The sequence below is a fragment of the Lontra canadensis genome, unplaced genomic scaffold (assembly GCF_010015895.1).
Source record: "Lontra canadensis isolate GAN:19392208 unplaced genomic scaffold, GSC_riverotter_1.0 scaffold61, whole genome shotgun sequence".
Lineage (NCBI taxonomy): Eukaryota > Metazoa > Chordata > Mammalia > Carnivora > Mustelidae > Lontra > Lontra canadensis.
Genome location: NW_022631055.1, coordinates 5,050,664 through 5,071,285, shown reverse-complemented (window position 1 = coordinate 5,071,285; position 20,622 = coordinate 5,050,664). Strand labels below are relative to the sequence as shown.

At 33.1% G+C, this 20,622-nt stretch overlaps 1 protein-coding gene across 29 annotated transcripts in view; it reads right to left on the bottom strand.

Moving 5' to 3' along the window:
• NRXN1 (neurexin 1) overlaps window positions 1–20,622 on the bottom strand; it is a 1,152,783-nt gene that overhangs the window by 1,047,406 nt on the left and 84,755 nt on the right. For 19 of the 29 annotated variants that reach the window (XM_032877800.1, XM_032877795.1, XM_032877797.1 and 16 more), the window contains exon 3: window positions 2,908–2,925. The exons of 8 other annotated variants lie outside the window; for them this stretch is intronic. In XM_032877800.1, the coding sequence (XP_032733691.1) occupies window positions 2,908–2,925 (18 nt within the window). The remainder of the gene's footprint in view (window positions 1–2,907; window positions 2,926–20,622) is intronic. 2 more of the 29 variants (XM_032877796.1, XM_032877806.1) reach the window with 1 other exon arrangement.

Below are 20,622 nucleotides of genomic sequence, written 5' to 3'. Positions count from 1 at the left end.
TGTCTGGCACATGTAGCAACTGACTAAGCTTGTTCAAATACAAAAAAGGACTATTAAACATGCAGCTGTAAAGTTGGAATTTGCTACAGAATAATGTTTTTAGGAACAATGGATCAGCTTTAAATAGGCTCAAGTAATTTTCCATGGGGAACAAAACTATTTAGTCTTTTACTTAAACATTACCCAAACACTGAACTATGAGTTAATGTGGACATATATATTTAATCATGTTTTATATTTTTATATAAATCATAATTTCATCAAGGAAGTTTTCTACAATAATACTCAATTCCCTTTATTTAAATTACTTATTATCTGTTGCTTGACAATTTACTTCAGTTTGAAGATCACTCCTTTTCTAAAGAATACTGCTAATGTTCTTTCAAAAAAATCACTATCCAAGAAGATTCTTTTTACTGAGAGGCATTAACTCCTAGTCCTTTATTCCACATTCAGAAGCAAAGCTACTCCTCAAATTCATTTCTATTTCAAGAATATGGGAAAATGTTAGAGCAACATAGTAATACATACAGCAATTTAAACAATTTATATTTCATTTCCTAATGTTATTTCAAATATATTTGAGCTTTATTGAGCGACATGATATTATACACCACTTATATCAATGTTGAAATAATCTACATTATTTCCTTAAAATTTTAGGAGTATTTAAACATCCCTGTGGGGTAGATACAATTATAAATCAACATAATATCAAAATATGAAGACTACTGAACACAGAAGTGCAATGGTTCTGTAATATTGCCTCTTTTTGTATTTTCAAAGTGATTATAACAAAAAAAATCACACAGGCAGATTAAGACATTTGTGATCTGTTAGTGATTCTGTATAGATTATATAATTTTTCATTTAATTTCTGTTTTAAAACTATTATACATATTTCCTAAACATGGTTTATAATTTTTTATAGATAAATCATGGCATGATCTCTACATAAGATCTAACTTCGAGAAAATATACAAGACACTTCTAATCGTAGTTTTGAATACCACCTCAGAAAGGATGGAAGTTAATAAATCTCAAAAGCATTCACATTCTTCATGCTAGACTTTCTTACCTCTAAAGGAGCTCCACTATATTGTCAAATCAAGTTATAAATAAGAATGTTGCAATTATGATTGAATAAAATGTATTACAATAGTTTATGGGTCTATCTTCTGAAAATCTTGTTAAAATTTTTCAAGGGATGTATGTGTGAGAAAAGAAGCACTTGGGCTTATTAGGCTGATTTTAAAGCTCCTGGAATGCAACTGGATTTAAAGAGAAAGAATAAAAACATGGAACATTTTACAGAATGATTAAGGAAATACAAAAGAAGTTGAAAAGATACTTATTAAAAAAAATTCAACCTCAGTTAACATGCATAATATAAATGATACTGATTTTGAAAGATGTCAGACCTGCAGGGTAACATCATCTTTATCAAGTGCATATTCACATGCTATTAAAATTATAGTCTAGAAAAACAGAAGCCATAGACAGAGCCAACCAACACTTGAAAAAATAGGCATTGATGATTACTTTTGAAATCTTCATCTATTTTACTTAAATAATGGAATAGAAATGTTTGGCAATTAAGCAACTAATGTTCAGCTTGGTATTTGTGAAAGTATCACAAACAGTAGGCTGAAGCCTGTTATTGGCCAACTTTGTGTTACCATGAATTGTTCTCTGAGACAAAAATCTTAGTAACTTTAATAGCTAGCTATCTGTAACCTCAGATGGGAAGTCTTTTTCTAAGACATCTGCCAGTCTGTAGAAATGTTCATTATTTTTACAGAATGTCTCTATTTCAAAATATTGCAACAAAATAAAATATGTAAAACACTTCTGAAATGGGGTGCCTAGGTGGCTCAGTGGGTTAAGCCTCTGCCTTCAGCTCAGGTCATGATCCCAGGGTCCTGGGATCGAGCCCTGCATCGGGCTCTCTGCTCCGCAGGGAGCCTGCCTCCACCTCTCTCTCTGCCTGCCTCTCTGCCTACTTGTGATCTCGGTCTGTCAAATAAATAAATAAAATCTTAAAAAAAAAAAAAAACACTTCTGAAATATAGACATTAGTTAAATGTTTATGCAAGTATGCTGTGATTATACAGGTTGAGAGAACATCAGCTTCCCTCTAAGAGTTCTTTGGTCTATCTAGAGATAGGTTTGTTTGGAAGCACACTGACTTATACATTTAAGCTCTTTAAAGATGAGAAGGTTGAAATATGTTTTAGTTTGTGGATTCTACAGGAAAAAAATGTGTAACTTCTCAAAGAGATAATTTTGGAAAAACTTCAATAAATATTATTGTTTTATTTAACAGACACAGAATAGACAAATATACTTACCAGTAATCATTCTGGAGTGCTGTTTACTTTCATTTCCAATGGCCAGTGGCTAATTTTTTAATCTAAATTTTTGCCTCTTATAGTCAATGCTTTATTCTGTGTTCTTTATATAAGTCAAATCATTTGAAATTAAACTAATGAGATTGAGGTGATGTAATGCTAAACATTTCCAAGAGAAAATAGATCATTTTGATTAAAAAAAAATGGAAAAAATATCATGCACTGTGTTCTGAAACTGTAAAGAAATACTTTCTCATTTAAAATAAAAGAAGCAGGATTGTATCATTTTTTTCCATACAGAACACTGCAATAAGTATTCTAAGTTTTATATGGGATACTTGAATCCATCAAGTGTTGGAGTGAGGGCTGAAGGAGTTTCATATACTTAGAGTCTGATGGGGCTGCAAGTGCGTGTTCTCTATGAAAAGTGATACACAATCCAGAAATCAACAAATGCTCAGAAGTTCAACTTACCGTCTAAATTCGAGATGTACTCTATTAATACTAAGAAATAAAAGGCAAATGAGAGTTGGAAAATAAAGTTGAAAGCACCCACCTTCCACATTGTTGTCTTCTGAAAGCACATGACAAGGAGGGAGAGAAAAGGAAAAACATTCATTAAGCAGCATGCAGACTGGACCTTTGCCTTTGCATGTCTTCCTCATGCAAGGCACCAAACACATCATGCAAGTGCTCCGTCACTATCGTTCAAAGGGGAAAACAAAACTACAGGAAGTAGGTTCCCGCCTAGTGGCAGCATTTAAAGAATGTGAAACAAAATTTTGATAATATTGTCATGTCCTGAGCAAGGAAATTTAATAAGTCTTTTACTGTCCTGTGTAAAATAAACATTATTCTTAATGTTGCTGATGTGGTTTTCCTAGGCAATTATTTTTAAAGCTTTATTTATTTATCTATTTACAATTCCAAAAAAATCTATTCCTAACTCTGATTTGGACGTGGATAAAATAAGGTCCATTGCCAAGAGCCATGAAATTTCACTTAAAGATACTCCACTTGTCCAAAATATGTAATCCATTTACGATCATGGCCTTTAAGTATTTCTAATACTTCAATTTCTTTCCTTAAACACAACATAAACCTATGTAACTAAAATTCGCAATATGGCTTATATTAGTGTGTTCATATTTCATTGCAAATGATAGTTTATTATAATTTGTTAAAAGGTTAAGTTTTAAAACTGTTGACTAGGAAAAGTAATCATTGCAAGGGAAATCCATTTGGGATCCGTCCATTAGGCAAAATTTATCATGATTCATTGATTTTGTCCTTCCATTTAGGGTCGGAATAAGAATATAGTTAATATAAGGACAATATTTGGTGAATTTCCCTTTATGTTTCCATATAATCTACATTATATTTGCATTTCATATATTTGCATGTATTTCCATATGTGCACATATATACGTATATATACAAACATACACACAATACAAGCAGATTTTGCATGTACTTCCTACACATAAACAATGGAAGTGTATGGGATTTAAACTATTTTTAGTAACTACTAAACAGTTCAAGTACTATTGATATACAAGGCTTGGCATCCATGTAAGAAATGGAAGAGAGTGAGCGCTGTTTCTAGGACTAGGGCAACAGCAAGGTTTCAATACTTATCAAATGTTTTCAGTAATAAAATATAGCCGTGTTGACATTTTTAGTCTCATTCTTTTAGTTAATCAGCTGTAATTTTAAAAGTGGTTATTTGATCAAAATCATTTATAAAGAACAAAACAATAGCAAGTATAGAAATATTGAGAAAAACCACTTATAAATGTGCCATTTCATAAGGTTCAATAGAACTTTTTTTAATTGTTAAAGTTACTAATGAATTAAAAATCAATTTTGTTTAAAATGTATTAGCTGGAAACTGAAATATCACCATAGGCACATTTACTGATCAGGTCCTAACACATAATAAAAAAGAGCTAGTAGATAAATGTGGACAATAACATCTATACAAAATACTTAGTTTGCCAGAGTTTATTTTAAAAGATATAACCAAAAAAGACAAATATTTGATATGTGATATTCATTTCCTGATTGGTTTGGTTTCTAATCTGCTAAATAAGGAATTAAGACCGAATTCGCTATTTTTCAATGGCAACTCTGAAATGACAGGGACACAAATATTAAAGATTTATTTCACTACATTGAAAGTTACCCAAAGGTACAGATTATTTTACTGTTTAAGACACACTTTTGTTTTATGTTAACCACCCTTTGAAATTCTACTCTTCATTTAAGATGCTTGCTTAAAAAAATAAAATTGTTTCATATATAGAACAACAAAATCAGGGAGTTTAGAGGAGAGACAACTATCAAAATGGTCTATCATTTACTACGGCTCTACTTAATTTCTGTAAACAAAAACTGGCAAACATGATTGTGAGTAGCACAGTCTCAGGAAAATGATTTTTTGGTCAAGTTTTGCATGAAAATCTAACAGTAAACAAAAATGAAAAACAAAGTAAAACAGGCCCAGGCTCCACACCAACTTGTAAAAATGTGCTAGTAAGTAAGATAAGGAAAGGAAGTTGTGCTATAATAAAATCAAGGTCATTGATTCTGATCTCCTGAGAGTTTTCTTTCACGGTTAACCAAGACACAGGGCCACAGGAGGTGCACTGATCTTGCCCTGCCACCCAGCATATTTCTGAGTTTTTATTCACAGAGAGAACCAGCTAACCAAGGGGACCCCTTGTATGCAAATCCAAGACATGCCCAATGTGTAAACAAACCCTGATTTGACCAAGTTCAGAAAAATGGGCTGTCACAGAAGACTTAGATTAAAAAAAATTAATAATCGGAAGTGCCTGACTGGCTCAGTCAGTAGAGTATGAGACTCTTAATCTCAGGTTTGTGAATTCAAGGCCCATGTAGGGCATGGAACATACATAAAAAACAAATTTAAAAATTAAAAAATAAATAAATAAATAAAGTACTAGAATAAAAGGAAGGGTAATATATTAACTCATACTTTAAAAAATGAAGAAAAAAAAGTCTGGCTTTTATATATTTTCAGACTCAATCTTAGACTTAAAAAAAAAAACTTCCTTTTATTTGTATCATCCTATTCTACCTCTTCGGTATCTATTTGTTTGTTTTAGTTAACTTAAAATTTGCATTTAACAGGGAGTCTGTCGGAGATTCTGGAGATTCTCTCTCTCCCTCTACCCCTTCCCCCACTCGCTCACTTGAAATAAGAAATAAATAAATAATAATAAATAAATAAATAAATAAATTAGGAAAAAAAATTACAAATCTGGTTAACCTAAAGATGATCCCTATTTCTTCTCTCTAAGAAATAAATAAATAAATAAATTAGAAAAAAAAATTACAAATCTGGTTAACCTAAAGATGATCCCTACATTACTGCACAATTTGCACATGATTATAAATAGCAAGGAGTGTGCTGGACATTCTTTCTCTCCCTCTGCCTCTCCCCCTACTTGCTCAATCACATGCTCTCTCTCTCTAAAAAATAAATAAATTTGAAAAATTATTTTTTTTTAATTTGGTTAACCTAAAGATCCCTACATTATTTCATGATTTGGACATAATTATAAATGGTGGTAGCTCTATCATTTTCAATCATTCTACAGGAGTTTTTCTTTTCTCTTTCCTTTCTAGTTGGTTTTTGAAGTGAAAGAATATTGAGTTTAAAAAGAATGGTTTTCCTCATAACATCCACTTCAGCTTTCTCTTCATAGATCTTTTGCAATTAAATAGTATTTTGAATTTTAACAACAACAGAGGGGGGCAAAATTTGGCATGCCAGAGTGTAAAGCTAAAGCATTGTATTTTGCTTTAGTGTAAGGTAGAAAGCAGCCCATCCAGTCTTACCTGTGGACATTGCCAAGCTAGGAAAAAACTCTCAGTTGGCAGAAAACCCTGGATTCTTTATTCTGCTGACTAATCCTGCTGTGTACATGAAGGGAGTCTTAGTAATCAACTGTACTATGATGATTATGCCGCCTGTAAAGATCATACTCATTTTCTTTTCATTGTGAAAATAAGGAATAAAAGCATGAAAAAGATACCTTAAATTTTCTTTTTCTTTCAGATAAGACATGTTTCCCTCACAAAAATGAGAACAGGCACCAGAATATCAGTCATGTTACGAATAATTTGTGTGCTGTTGACATGAAGGGAAGCTGCACACTGTTAAACAGCACATTCTTGAATTATTTCCAAAGAGCATCTCCACAAAAAATTTTCCTTGGGCCCCCAGCTTAAAAGAATGCAAGGACAGTAAGTTTAATTTATCATGAGTGTTCTTTGCACATAATTTTAATTACATACTTCCAATAAAATAAAAATGAGTAAGGAAACAAATGTACTTGCTTCAATATAAAGCAAATCAGGAATTTAATCATGACCAGTGGATAAATTAAAGGGTGATATAAAATACCACAGGTAACTCCTTTTTGCATAATCAACATTTAAGTTTAGCAATATGAAAGGCTTCATCTAAATCTACAAGCAAGAGGCAACTTACATTCTGCATTTTACATTCAAAAATTGGCTGAAAGGGCTCTGTCACCACTTGGCCATTCCTTCTCTCTTTTGGCTTCCTTCCTTCTCTGCTAGTTGCCTGTGACCAGCTCCCTTTATTTTTCTTTGGTTCCCTCTCTCCTTCATCAAAACTGCCTCTCCTGCAGGTGACTTCCCACCCAGATCTATGCCATTCAAAGTGGGGTACATAGCAATGAAATTGGCATTGGTACAGGCCAGCATAAGGAGGAATACAGAGTAAGATTTTATTTCCTTCTTATATACATTGAGCTTGCTAGCTTCTATCCTTGCCTTTCCAGCCCCTCACATTATTTTCAAGACTTTATCCCTCATTTGGGGGATTAAATGCCATTCTAGCAGTGTCTGGTTCCCACAGTGGCACCAGATGGGAGTTTTGCTTTATTTTATTTTTCTTTTGGTGTTAACAGTGAAAGCCTTTAGAAAGCCTCAATCATCCAGGAATACTTCAAGGACTGGAAAATGAAGGAAAGCACTGAAACTGTGGATCTGTGCGACAGTCAGCTAGAGGAAGAGAAATGCTGGCCAGAACCAAGAAAAAATTCAAACAACAAATGAAGCAAAAAGGTCTATTACGAAGGCTTATGGAAGGAAAGAAACAGCCTGGACAGGGATGGCTAACTCAAAAAAAAAATTTTAACAGGTACCCTCAGCCACTTGTTTTAAATCTACCTAAATGACATTCCCACAGAGTCTGCTGGAATCCAGTCTTAAGGCATGAGGGGAGCCAACTAGAATAGCTAATATTGTTTTTGTCTCTCTTCACTATTCAGGAGTAAAAGAAGGGGTATCTCTAAACCAACTTGGAGCAGCAGGTACATTCCTGGCATCACACTTGGAATAAAAAAACATTTTGAGCAACATCATTGAGCAACATCCAACTATATTTCTGGTAAAAAAACAAAAACAAAACAAAACAAAAAAAAACAAACAAACTGTGATTCAAGTATATTATGGAGTTAATGAGTCTTTTGTGAAAGTGGTCTGAGAAGTTTATCTTGCCGGAAAGTGTTGTTTCTGTTAGAAAATGTGATATGCGTTTCAACTTATTTATTCTAAGAACTTTTATAATTGTACTTTCCCAAGTTGCAGACTGCCTTTGTTTCTGCATCACATAGGTGGCAATTTTGTTACAAAGTTCATGGCATTCAATTCAAAAACGCTCCATCTTGTTAAAAGGGGAGGGCAGGAGAACAGGAAGGAGGGAAAAATGGATGAGAGAGAGGAAGGGTAATTGTATGGAAGATTCTTCTGTTACACAAGCTGTTCAGTGCACCTGATGAAATTTAACGGCTATTAGTCAACATATTAAAATATATACAGAATGGCTCACACAAACTATACTAAACAAAATTTCAAACTTTATTTTCATGGGGGACTATGACAAAGATTTTGTTTCACTTTTACAGCTTCAATTCTTCCCTACAAATGTTAACTTTGAGTTAACATTGTTACATTAATTTCAATAACTGGACTTACAGGAGGAACATTATATGAGTGACCATAAAAACTGTGACAATAACAGTCTACCCTGTTTCTGCTCATGTCACGCATTTTGGTTGTTTTATTGCTTACTTAGAAATAAACATTTCCTAATATGAAATTGACAGATAAAACTGAGCAGAATGTTAGCATGCATTTTCCCACCCAAACTCAATCACCACTATACAACTTCAAAGAAACCTGGTTGAGGTAAGGAGTGCTTCCTTTCTAAAAGTCTGAGTCGTATTTGAGAAAGCAGAGCAGGAAAGTTCTTGCATTAAAGTTGGGAGAATAAATTTAAATACACCCCTATCTAACCATCCAACTTACCACCATTTCTCAGATATGACTTTTCTTATGAACAAATGAATGGGTGATATCCTCTAGGTATATGGTACCAGAAAAGAATACTCTACAGACTGTCCTATGTTCTCTGACAGTAAAATGGAGAGTAGGTGAACTTCTACTGAAGACCACCTTCATTTGAAGGCCCTTTATTTGACAGAACTAACACAGGTTAGCTTTATACAAATTTTTTCATGAATTATTTTATTGTAGAGAATTTTCAAGTAAACTTCCAAATACTTTTGATTTTATCAATCTATACTTAGTTTCTCAGAGCAGTCCAACACAAATCTACTTAATTTCTCTGAGAAAAGGCAAACATATTTTAAGTATGGGGGCCATTGCATGAAAATAGGACTAAGTCAACCATAATATAAAAAAAAAAAATCTAAATTGAGAGTTAAATAAATTATATTTGTATACACTGAATAGAAAAAGGTTCATATAAAACTGACTTGTCAATTATATATTTCTATATTTAAGGAAAATGGAATTTTACTTCAAGATAATATTTCATATGGTCTTTAATTCAATGGGCCTTTGCATATGTAACAAATAGTCTAGAAGGAAAAAAATGCTTGGCTATTAAAGGATCTATCAATTCTTCAGGGCTTTTAGTTTTCATTTTCTTTAGTATTTAAAACACTGTACATTAATTATACTTAAATTTTAAAAACCCCAAGATATTTATATAGGTTATAATTCATGGTTAATTTAATTAAAATTTTATAGAAGTCATTGAAAATCATTTTAAAGGAAATGGACGGTTTTTGTTTGTTTTTCTAAATAAATGAGATAGTATGCAAAATTTTCTAGGAGTTTCCTGGGGTTGACTAAAATATTACTATAATGAACCAAATATCTAGCTATTTTTTCAACTCTAGCGCATTCCAACCTGAGAATGATTGCTACAAAGAATTCTGCTTCTCCAAAGCCTGAAATCATTTAGTCCAAAAGCACCTGATGTTGAAACATGAAGTTACTGTTTTCAGATCAAAACTGGTAAAACAGCAATAGTTTAATATGGTTGAATCTAATATTTCTAAGTTGATGTTCTTCTCTGCCTCCTAAATACCATGTAGTAATATGAAGTTAAACTAAAACACTACTGAATTCCTGAGAATCAATCCATGGTAGTTACCCTTCTGGCAAGAGTAAGCACAGCGTAACATATGGAGTTGTTGAGTCACTATGCTGTAAACCTGAAACTGATGTAGCATTATGTGTCAACTATACTTCCATCCATCCATCCATCCATCCATCAACAGCAATGATTTAAAAAAAAAAAAAAAGGAAGCAGAAAACAGAGTGAATGTAATTTTTATAAAATATTTCATAAAACGTTATGAATATCTCAAGAAACTTTTTCCAAATGTTGAAGAGAAATAAGAAATAATATACTAATACTTAGGTCATCTTACCACTTTAAATGTACTTGCATAAATACTGTCTTATATAATCTTTACATTATCTCATCAGTTAACTTGTTATGGTTAGTGACTTGTCCAAGACACCCAAGTAAAAACTAGAAAGTGCTAAGAGTTTGTTTGAAGTCTCCTTGTCTGTTTGTGTAGATTTCAAAAACTTTTGAAAAGAAAATGAACATAAGGAATTTGAGTAATATAGGGTGATGCTGGCATGTCTACTAAACCTGTGTTGTGTTTCTGGAACTATTACCAAAATGTATTAATTACCATGAATTTTTTAAAAGTAATATAATAAAGGAGTAAGAAGACTGTATTTATGATTTCTTTGACCCTTTTGTAAAAAACAGAAATACTTTATGGAAAATATTTCCTTCTTAATTGCATTTGTGTGTTGATTCTGTAAGGTCAGGAAAATGTAATATTGTTTACTTTCCTTTATTGAAGAAAACAAAAATGTCCTAGGACTCTTCTCCCCTGTGCTTTTAAAATTATTTCCCAAAGGAAAAAAACAAAAATAAAACAAAACAAAACAGATTTTTTTTTTTAAAAGGCACATTTAGAGAATCTTCGTCCTATTTTCAAAGCAAAAAGCATACCAGGTTAGTAAATGTATTTACCTATAGGCATTCTAACTACGAGATATAGGAGAAAAATTATCCATAAATTTCTTGCTGTCTTTAAAGTGTAAAGGAAAGTGTTCATTTCATTCAGAGCACATAAAATTTTGCATCATTTTTTTAAATACATAAAATAAAAAGACACATTCCCAATCAAATATTTTGGGAGGTTAGGTAATATATGCGTTTGCCTGATAGAGTATATTTGCCCTCTCATTTTAGTTATAAAATGCAAATCTGGTAAGATACTACTTTTATTCCTTTTACATATATGCTGTATGGTAAACCTCCTGGGGACTGAGGAGCAAGTTCTAATTTAAAATTTGAATCAATAGACAAGTAGGAAGAAAAACTAAATGGATTGTCACAACTCCTATTTTCTTTAAAAAATAAAATCAAATAAAATAACTTTATGTTAAAGGCTAAGAAGAAAATAGTTCATTGATAGGCACAACCAATTCTATATTTTTAAAGATTTCGTATGTGTAGTTATTTGTCTTAATACCTAGTATTCAGGCCTCTATGAATGCAAGCCCATGCTGCAGAGGGAGCCATGAGCTTGAACAATCCACCCTTTATCTGCTGATTTACTGACCTGTAAAATCAAATCACCACAAATAGAAGCCTTTCAGGTAGCCTTGTAACTCCCCATCTTACTCTTCCCTAAAATGTCCATTTGCTGCTTAAGAAAACATGTTGAAATATGAAGAGATTTCTTTTTTGGACTCTTGTAAAACATACTGAAATGTTAATTCCATCATACAAAACAGTTCAGTTTATTTTATTTTATTTTATTTTGAAATATAAGCTTGGTTTTCTACACTTTTTTTTTAATATTTTATTTATTTATTTTACAGACAGAGATCACAAGTAGGCACAGAGGCAGGCAGAGAAAGGGAAGGGAAGCAAGCTCCCCGCTGAGCAGAGATCCTGACGCGGGGCTCGATCCCAGGACCCTGAGATCATGATCTGAGCCAAAGGCAGAGGCTAAAACCACTGAGCCACCCAGATACCCTCAGTTCATTTTATCATTTAAAATGAAACTATATGAATGTGATATAACTATTTCTTGACAGTTGTATAAAGTGCTTTCTGATTATTGGAAAGTCAGAATTCTTTTGACCCAAACAACTTCCAAACTGAAGATTTAATTTTCAAAATAATCTCATCAGGTTATAAATCATTACACATTGCTTTAAAACGTGTGGCAATACCACGATATTGCAACCACTTCATAAGCTCTACTCTAAAGGTCATACAAGCAGCTGTGCCATCTCTCTGACAATGTACATATACTCATTTAGTCTGTTCCTTCATAAACAAATTCAAATTTTCATATTTTTCTCAAAAGAAATATTTTCCTACAACAGTTAACGTGGGTAGGATTGCCTGGGTAGCTCACTCGGTTAAGCATCTGCCTTCAGCTCCAGCCATGATTTCAGAGTCCTGGGATGGAGCCCCACATCAGGCTCCCTGCTTAGCAGGGAGCGTGCTTCTCCCTTTCCCTGTGCCCCTCCAACTGCTTGTGCTCTCTTTCTCTCTCTCAAATAAATAAATGTCTTTTTAAAAGGAAAGAAAAAAGTTAATGTGGGTAGAATAAGAAACTATTTACAATAAATACTTTGTAGTATCATCAGTAATAACACAACTACTATTTTACTCCACTGGAAATACATTTATATATTGATAATAAGCATTAAATAAATTATAAATTTATCTATCTTTACCTCTCTTATATTTAATTTTACATGTTTGTCCATGTTAGAGGAAAAAAAACATTTTCTATCTCAACTGTCCAGTATTTAGCCATCAGACTTGTATGCCTACTTACATGTGAATTAAAATTAATTACAATTAAATAAAATCAAAAATTTAGTTTCTAAGTTACAATAGCCAAATTCCACATTCTTGCAGTCATATGTGGTCACTGGCTACCATACTGGACATCAAAGATTATGAACATTTCTATCATTGCAGGAAGTCCTTTTGGGCAGTATTGATAAAGGTTTTAAGTAAGTTATCACTTCCCTGGTAATATCTTTCAATATGAAGTTGTTATATAATATATATGTAAATGCTATTTTTGTTTACAAAAAGAAATAGTTTAAATACATAATAATATTTTTAAAGAGACACCTAAATTGATATTAGATATCGTCACTGAATTTGTACACAGAGAAGAACTGTATATTGTATATTTCCATTCTAACTTTAAAATAAAAACAAAAGTTGGGAAATAACTCTAATAAAGTTTTTGTTCTCATTCTAAAATGTCTTTGAATAATATAAGCTCTAGACAATTATCACTCTTTTCACCATAAGTCTTTTTTCTTAAGCCTCCCAGATAATGAGAAAATGCTAAAAATATGTTTTGATTTGTAAGTAAAATTAAGCAATCAATCAAATAACTTTTCTGTTGATTTCTCCCCACTTCTCTCAGTATTCTCCAGTAGGTCATTTAATATTATCTGTCACAGACTTTTTTTTTTTTTAAGATTTTTATTTATTTGACAGAGAGAGATACAGCAAGAGAGGGAACACAGCAGAGGAGTGGGAGAGGGAGAAGCAGGCTTCCCACTGAGCAGGGAGCCTGATGTGGGGCTCGATCCCAGGACCCCGGGATCATGACCTGAGCTGAAGGCAGACACTTAACGACTGAGCCACCAAGGCGCCCCTATCTGTCACAGACTTTATATGTAAACTATACTATAGTTTAATAGCAACAGCAGTTTTTAGATTAGTAAAAAAAAAGTACCCTCCATCCCACAATCTTGTATAATAAGTTATCTTACATTGTAATAAGTCCAAGATTTCCCTTTCTATAAAATAGGCCTCTTACTAAATAATACCCTATGGGAAAATAAACCAAATGGGCACACAAAGGGATCAACTCTTCTGCAACATAAAATACAACAGGAAAGAAATAGAAGAGAATAAAAAGAGCAACTCAAACTTCTAGTTAATTCTTTAAAAGTCCAAGATCCTGTTAAGGGATATTACATGATAACAAATGCATCACTGAGTAAGCAAATAAAACCTGTGCGTAGGACAAACAGAAAAATAACTTTTGACTATGGAATCATTAACTGTGGACTAGTAAAAGAAAAAAAAGGTGACAGAAAGATCTAGAAGATGAAATAAAGTTAACTGTTTTATCAAAAATGAGTAAGATGCACAAAACAAATTTAGAGTAGACCTAGATAAAGTCTATTCACAGTATTTAAAAAATGTAAGCCTGCTTTTAAAGTTGAACATTGCCTACTCTATTATCAAAAAGTGTCATTTTTCATTACTGGTTAGTGACATCCAAACTCTACTTTTAAAAAGTAAGGGGAATGAGGCAATATAAGAATAAAAACAAAAATATATTTATAGCCTCAACACCTTAATGAACAACAATCAAAGTCTCCCAAAAAGCTGTTTTCTGGTAAGTGAACTAAGTTTTAAAAAAGACAGCTGATTTCTATAGATTACTGGGGTCATCTCACATCTTAGTCCAATCCTGGCATTAGGTGGCTTGAAATAGATATGCGACATAAGCATATATTCATCTTATTATCAAAGAAGAAAATATATGTTGCAAACCAGAGGCAGCATCCTGATTTAGTACTTATTATGGACTGAATATTTGTATGCTTCCAAAATTCTTATGCTGATGCCCTACTTCTCAGTACGATGATATTAGGATTTGGAGCCTTTGGGAGGTAATTAGGGTTACATGAGGTTGTCAGAGTTGGAGCCCCCATGAATGGCATCACTGCCTTTATGAGTCCTGAGAGAGCTTATTTCCCTTCTCTGCTCTCTACCATATAAAGATACACTAAGAAGTCTACACCCTACAACCAGAGCTTGACTATGTTTGCACACTGATCTCAGATTTGCAATCTCCAGAACTGTGAGAAATAAATTTCTGGTTTTTGTAAGCCACCCAGTGGATGATACTTAGTTACAGCAGTCTCAACAAAGACAGTACTACTTCAGATCTTGTATTACTAGAGAAAACTCACTGGCACCTAAAAGCATAGGACACAAAAACTTAATAGATTTCTGATATTATTACAATAACTGAGGGGGAAAAAACTAGTTGCACCACATGTACAGTATGTGGAATGGGAAATATCTGCTAGTAAATATAGCTCATGGCAGTACCTAATAGCTTAGGACATGTGTATGTTACAGCCATCTGAAGTAAATTATGTTCAAAATGTACAGTGTTGCAAGTAATACTCAACCTACGGGGAAAACATGATGGGAAAAGAGTAGAAAAGCCACAATTTTTTTAAAGCATTGAATAGTGGCTCCGGGGTGGCTCAGCTGTTTAAGCTTTCCACTCTTGATTTTGGCTCAAGTTACAATCTCTAGGTTGTGAGACAGAGCCCTGCATTGGGCTCCACACTGGGCATGGAGCCTGCTTCAGATTCTCTCTCCCTCTGCCCCCGCCACCATTCTCTCTAATTAAAAAAAAAGGGGGGGGGGAATTAAAATACTGAATAGACGACTCCATCTTTTTTTTGTTTTTAAATTAATATGATTCTCCTAGAGTAGTTTGGGAACTATTCTGAATGGAGATTGAAAGATTAAACTTATAATTATACATAAATCTATCAATATAAGTAATGAAATCAACCACCTTAAAGTTTGTAAACATGGGGATGCCTGGGTGGCTTAGTCATTAAGCGTCTGCCTTTGGCTCAGGTCATGATCACAGGGTCCTGGGATTGAGCCCCGTCTCAGGCTCCTTGCTCAGCGGGAAACCTGCTTCTCCCTCTCCCACTCTCCCTGCTTGTATTCCTTCTCTCGCTGTCTCTTTCTCTGTAAAATAAATAAATAAAATCTTAAAAAATAAAGTTTATAAATATGAATAAAATATTCATAAAATGAGAGGAAAAATGACTTGAATGAATTGTCAGGGTCAACTAGTACAGTGAATCATTAAGAAACTAGAAATCCTTAGAGAATCTAGGCATTTCCTGACAATATGCAATACTTCAATGTTTCATCTCATTCTCCCTAAAAAAGGAAATGGAAAGGACAGAGAGTCTGCAGTTAAAATCCTTTTTAGGCTCTTTCACAACAAATCAGTTTTAGGAATCTACATAGAATTTTTTAGAACATTTCTTTTCATTTACCCATGTGCTAAATGTCTAACTTGCTCTGTAGAGAGGCTGTGGCTCATAGCAGTAAAATAATGCAAAACCGCTTATTCAATAATGACAGACTGTAAAGTATTTCATGTATAGATAATGTCTACTTAATGACGTTAGCCATGACATTATTATAATTAATGCTTCCTTATACAAACTGTTGGTTGCTTAAGAGCAGTGCCTTTTTTCTTCCTCTTCCTTTGTTCAGCTGCTCGCCTGGTGTGTACACATAAGAGTTGTTTAATAAATGTGTTTTAATGAGTAATTAATTTCCATTCTTAATTTCCTGCTTAGCTTCTATGAAACTAGCAATGTGGGATGAAGATGATTAAGTTTCTTTTCATAGGCAAGATTTACTTGCCACAATAGGCTGAATTTAGTTACTATATTCTCATATTGGAAGTAAAGAACTTTAACAACTGGAAACATTTTTATTTGGGCAAGATTAATCAAAGCGTTTTAGTATTAGCTTCTATTAAAATATTATTCTGAGGCAGTTCAAGATTGATTAATCGGACATTTCCAAACTGATTCCTCTTTGCTGCAGAATAGAACAAATGTCACTTAAATTCACAAAACTAGTGGTATGATATTATTAATTATCAAAATGATGTAGCCAAAGTCAGTTAAGAAAGTAAAAAATCCAATGGGGCATACATAATATCTGTTTTCTTATCACTTTATACACAGTTCTTAGCACAATGTCTGGCACAGTGTAAACATTCAATAAACGTGACAGAGAAAAATAAAACTTGAAGGACTAAGTGGTAGAAATCAGCACTTCTGACCCCAAATTATATGCTCTTTCCTCTATATTATGGAAATTTAGCAAATTAATCACACGTACTCTAAAGGCTGATAGCATATTTCTAGGAAGCAAATGATTTAAGTTAAAACAAAATAAAAATTGAAATGCAGATAATCCCACTAAAATAATGCCTTATTATAGAGCTACTTTTTTTTTACATTACCTTCTATGAAATACTAGTATTGTTTCCTACACGTAATCTAATGTTTCATGTATACTTATAGTAACTTATCCAAACACTCAAATATTCTTAATTAAGATTATTTTTAGGATTTATTAATCATAATGGCATGTGTTAAGGTCACATATTTGTACTGGATAGAATGTGAATCTTTAGCATGGTTAGACTAGTGACATTTTAAGATGGTCTCAAATAAATTTCAGTTTTCTACTTGCCTTGAAAGCTTTATAAAATCAGAAAGGTCGTATATAAAATGGCATTCTCTGCATTTGGTCAAAACAGTTACCTCAGGTTTCACTTAAATTGGCCATCATGGTACTTGATGTGTAGTTACTAAACCAAATGCTCCATCCAATTAAAACAATTCAAAGCAACTACATCAATTATGTATAGGAGAAGTATACAATTTAAAGTTATGTTTAGTCATTTCTAAATACTACCTTCAGGGATACTAGTCTGGTAAATGTGATAAACATCTTCTGGTTCTAATGGGATGTATATTGATTAGAATGCTTTTACATACTGTAGTTAACTTGGCAAAAATAACTGAATCATCCACTGTGTAGAATCATATAGTACTCAACTAAATTTTTAAGGGACTTTCCTGTGAAGACATTACTATCCAAGGCCTATCTTTAAACACAACACACTGAGAAATGTAATTATTTCCTACTTGTAGTTTAATCCCATTTATAGTCTCTGAAATTCTGACTGAATTTATCTTTTTACAAACAATGATCCCAAAGTGCAATGGTACTTAGAAATCTAGAGTTTTAGAGTTTTAAAACTGGAATGAATATTCTCTTGTTTAACAGATTAAAAAAAATCAAACCAAAGGTCTTTTGTAACACATGATAAAACCTTGTTTAATTGGCCTCAGAGTCACAACTTTGAGTAAAACTCTAAAAGAAATGGTATTAATAACAACCAAAGTCATTAACAAATCAGATCAAAGCTGCATACTTCTTAAACTGCCTAAAATAATCCAAATCGGCTATTTTTTTTCACATGAAATTTAAATAAGAAATTAGAATTCTAATTTTCTTTCTAACAGATTCCTGTATTGAAAGTCTTGAAAAAGTGATAAAGAATAACAAATTAACTAAGCCCTCTACCAAGAAAAGAGCACCTGGAAACACATCTATAATAACCTGCAAGTAAAATATTTAAAATTTGTCTGCATCAAGTACAGATGGAGTGCCCATATAATTGTTTTTGTTTATTTGGGTTTGTTTTTGTTTTTGTATTACATTTTACACATGAGAAAGTGAGACCCTAGAGTGGATAAGCTACTAATACACAAATGTCATTAGCAACAAAACACACAGTCTAAGGACATTTCTATGCTACTTTCTAAACCAGGACTGTCCAACAGAATCTTCTTTAAGAGTGAAAATGTTCTATAAAACCTAGGACTGGAGTATGACCCTAACCAAGAGTAACCTCCACTGTGTAAGTAAGAGAATCATGTCTTAGGAAATAACCCACTGTCCTTATAAAAATCTGAATGAGAAGCAATATCTCAATAAAAATTCCTCTCTGTGAGGACTTCAGAGCAGCTCTGGAAAAATAAAAGGCGGCTCACTGTCTAGCTGAGATCAGTCTTCCACACAAAGTAAAGAAGAATGCATTGTAAAATAACTCTCAGAAAATAACATATGATGCAAAGACACTAAGAACGTGTTAGAAAATAGTACAGAGGGGTGCCTGGGTGGCTCAGTTGGTTGAGCAACTGCCTTCAGCTCAGGTCATAATCCTGGACTTCCAGGATCGAGTCCCGCATCGGGCTCCCAGCTCCTTGGGGAGTCTGCTTCTCCCTCTGAGCTTCTCCTCTCTCATTCATTCTCCCTCAAATAAATAAATAAAATCTTAAAAAAAAAAAAAAAAGAAAATAGTACAGAAAAGGAAATAATTTCCTATAGGTACCTTTCCTTATTCTTTGAAAGAACTCCTTAAAAGACGATGACATAAGAAGCAAATTTAATTGTGGAAGACCTTTTGGCATTTAACTTCTGACAAATGATGGAAGGAAGGAGAAAGGAGAAACTATGAACCACCTTGTATCTCTGGTAAAATCAAAATTGGCTTCAGCACTCAAAATATGCAGAACTTGGTTGTTTTTGTTCAAAGAGAATTAAAAAGAAACTCATAGATCTTATTTCAGAATTGATTTTTCACATGGCTAAAAGATAAAACAGGATAATCTACTGCTATAAAACTGGGGTATGAAATTTACCCACCAATTGTTATGCACAACTAAAAGCACATCGTGGAAATTAAAAAAAAAAAATAATAGGAAGAGCTGATCCATTCTAGGCACTGGTTCAGAAAACGTGGAGAATGGGCCTTGGACTCATGGCCGAGGCACCATGTCAATGAGGAACACACAGCCAGACTCAAAGATTAGGAGTCCCAATCAGGCCCCATCACAAACTACTTTCTCATGTGGCACTGGGCATGTTATTTCACATCCTGAGTCCTAACTATCTCATATTTAAAATGAAAATAATAAAACCTACCTCATAGCATTAATGTAAGAATAAATTAGCAAGAGTCATATAAAATGTGCAGCATAGCATGCAGCTGATATACAGCTGACACTTAATTACTCCCCTACTTCAATTTAATCATTTCTTATGAGCAAGTAGGGAAAAAATATTTAAATTAAACCTAACTTTAATCTTAACATATTTAACAACAATTTTTTTATCCTATACTTCTATCCTGAAAAAGGAAATTGTACACAGAGTAACAGCAAGAATTTGAATGCCAACTGATTTTCAAAATGGTGCAGTATAATTAGGAAATTCATGAGTCAAATTCCTGTTTATGCCTGCAATGTAAAGGCTAATCATTTGTTTGTTTTCTATAAGAAGGACTTGATTAAGGCCTCTAGCAGCAATAATTAAATAACCCTATGCGTGAAGGACGCAGGCTCAGCTAGCATCGCGGTGTGCTAACACCCGTAATTAATGCATAGGGGTGTGTGTAAATTAACAAATGAGTGTCATTTATACTAACAGTACAAATGTAGGTTTCTTTTTGGGGTAACTACCTCCCTGTTTTCTGCTAACTATCACACAGTACAATATAAATAGCACTAACATCTACATACAGCCTCTAGTTCAGACCATGGTCTGGATGTGCACTGGGCAAACTTTTCTAAAAAAGGCCAAATAGTGAATATTTTAGGATTTCCAGGCCATATGGTCTCTGCTGAAAACACTCAAGTCTGCCTTTGTAGTATGAAAACAGTCACAAACAACACATAAACAAATGTATTACTATGTTCCAATAAAACTTTACTGAAAACAAAACAAAACAAACCCCCAAAAAAAGCATTCGGCCAGATTTAGCCCAATGGTCTCTATGATTATAGGTCATAGTTTGCCTAACCCTGCACCACAGTTTGCTGACCCCTGACCTAGACCTTAACTCTCAGCTAGTACAATGTAAAGTATTATCTTAATAAGGCATTATTTATACAATAGGTAAGGACAAGGAAGTATAAACCTGACATGAAAACTTGACAAGCTTTTGAACTTTTCTACGTTTTCTCAAACATAAATTAGAAAAAACAAAAACAAAAACATGACAAGCTGAATTTACCACAAATTTGTTGTAAAACTAAAGTGACTCACAATCTGAAAGCATTTTGGAAAAAAAAAATGCTATGTACTTGTGAATCATTATCATCATCGTTATTATTG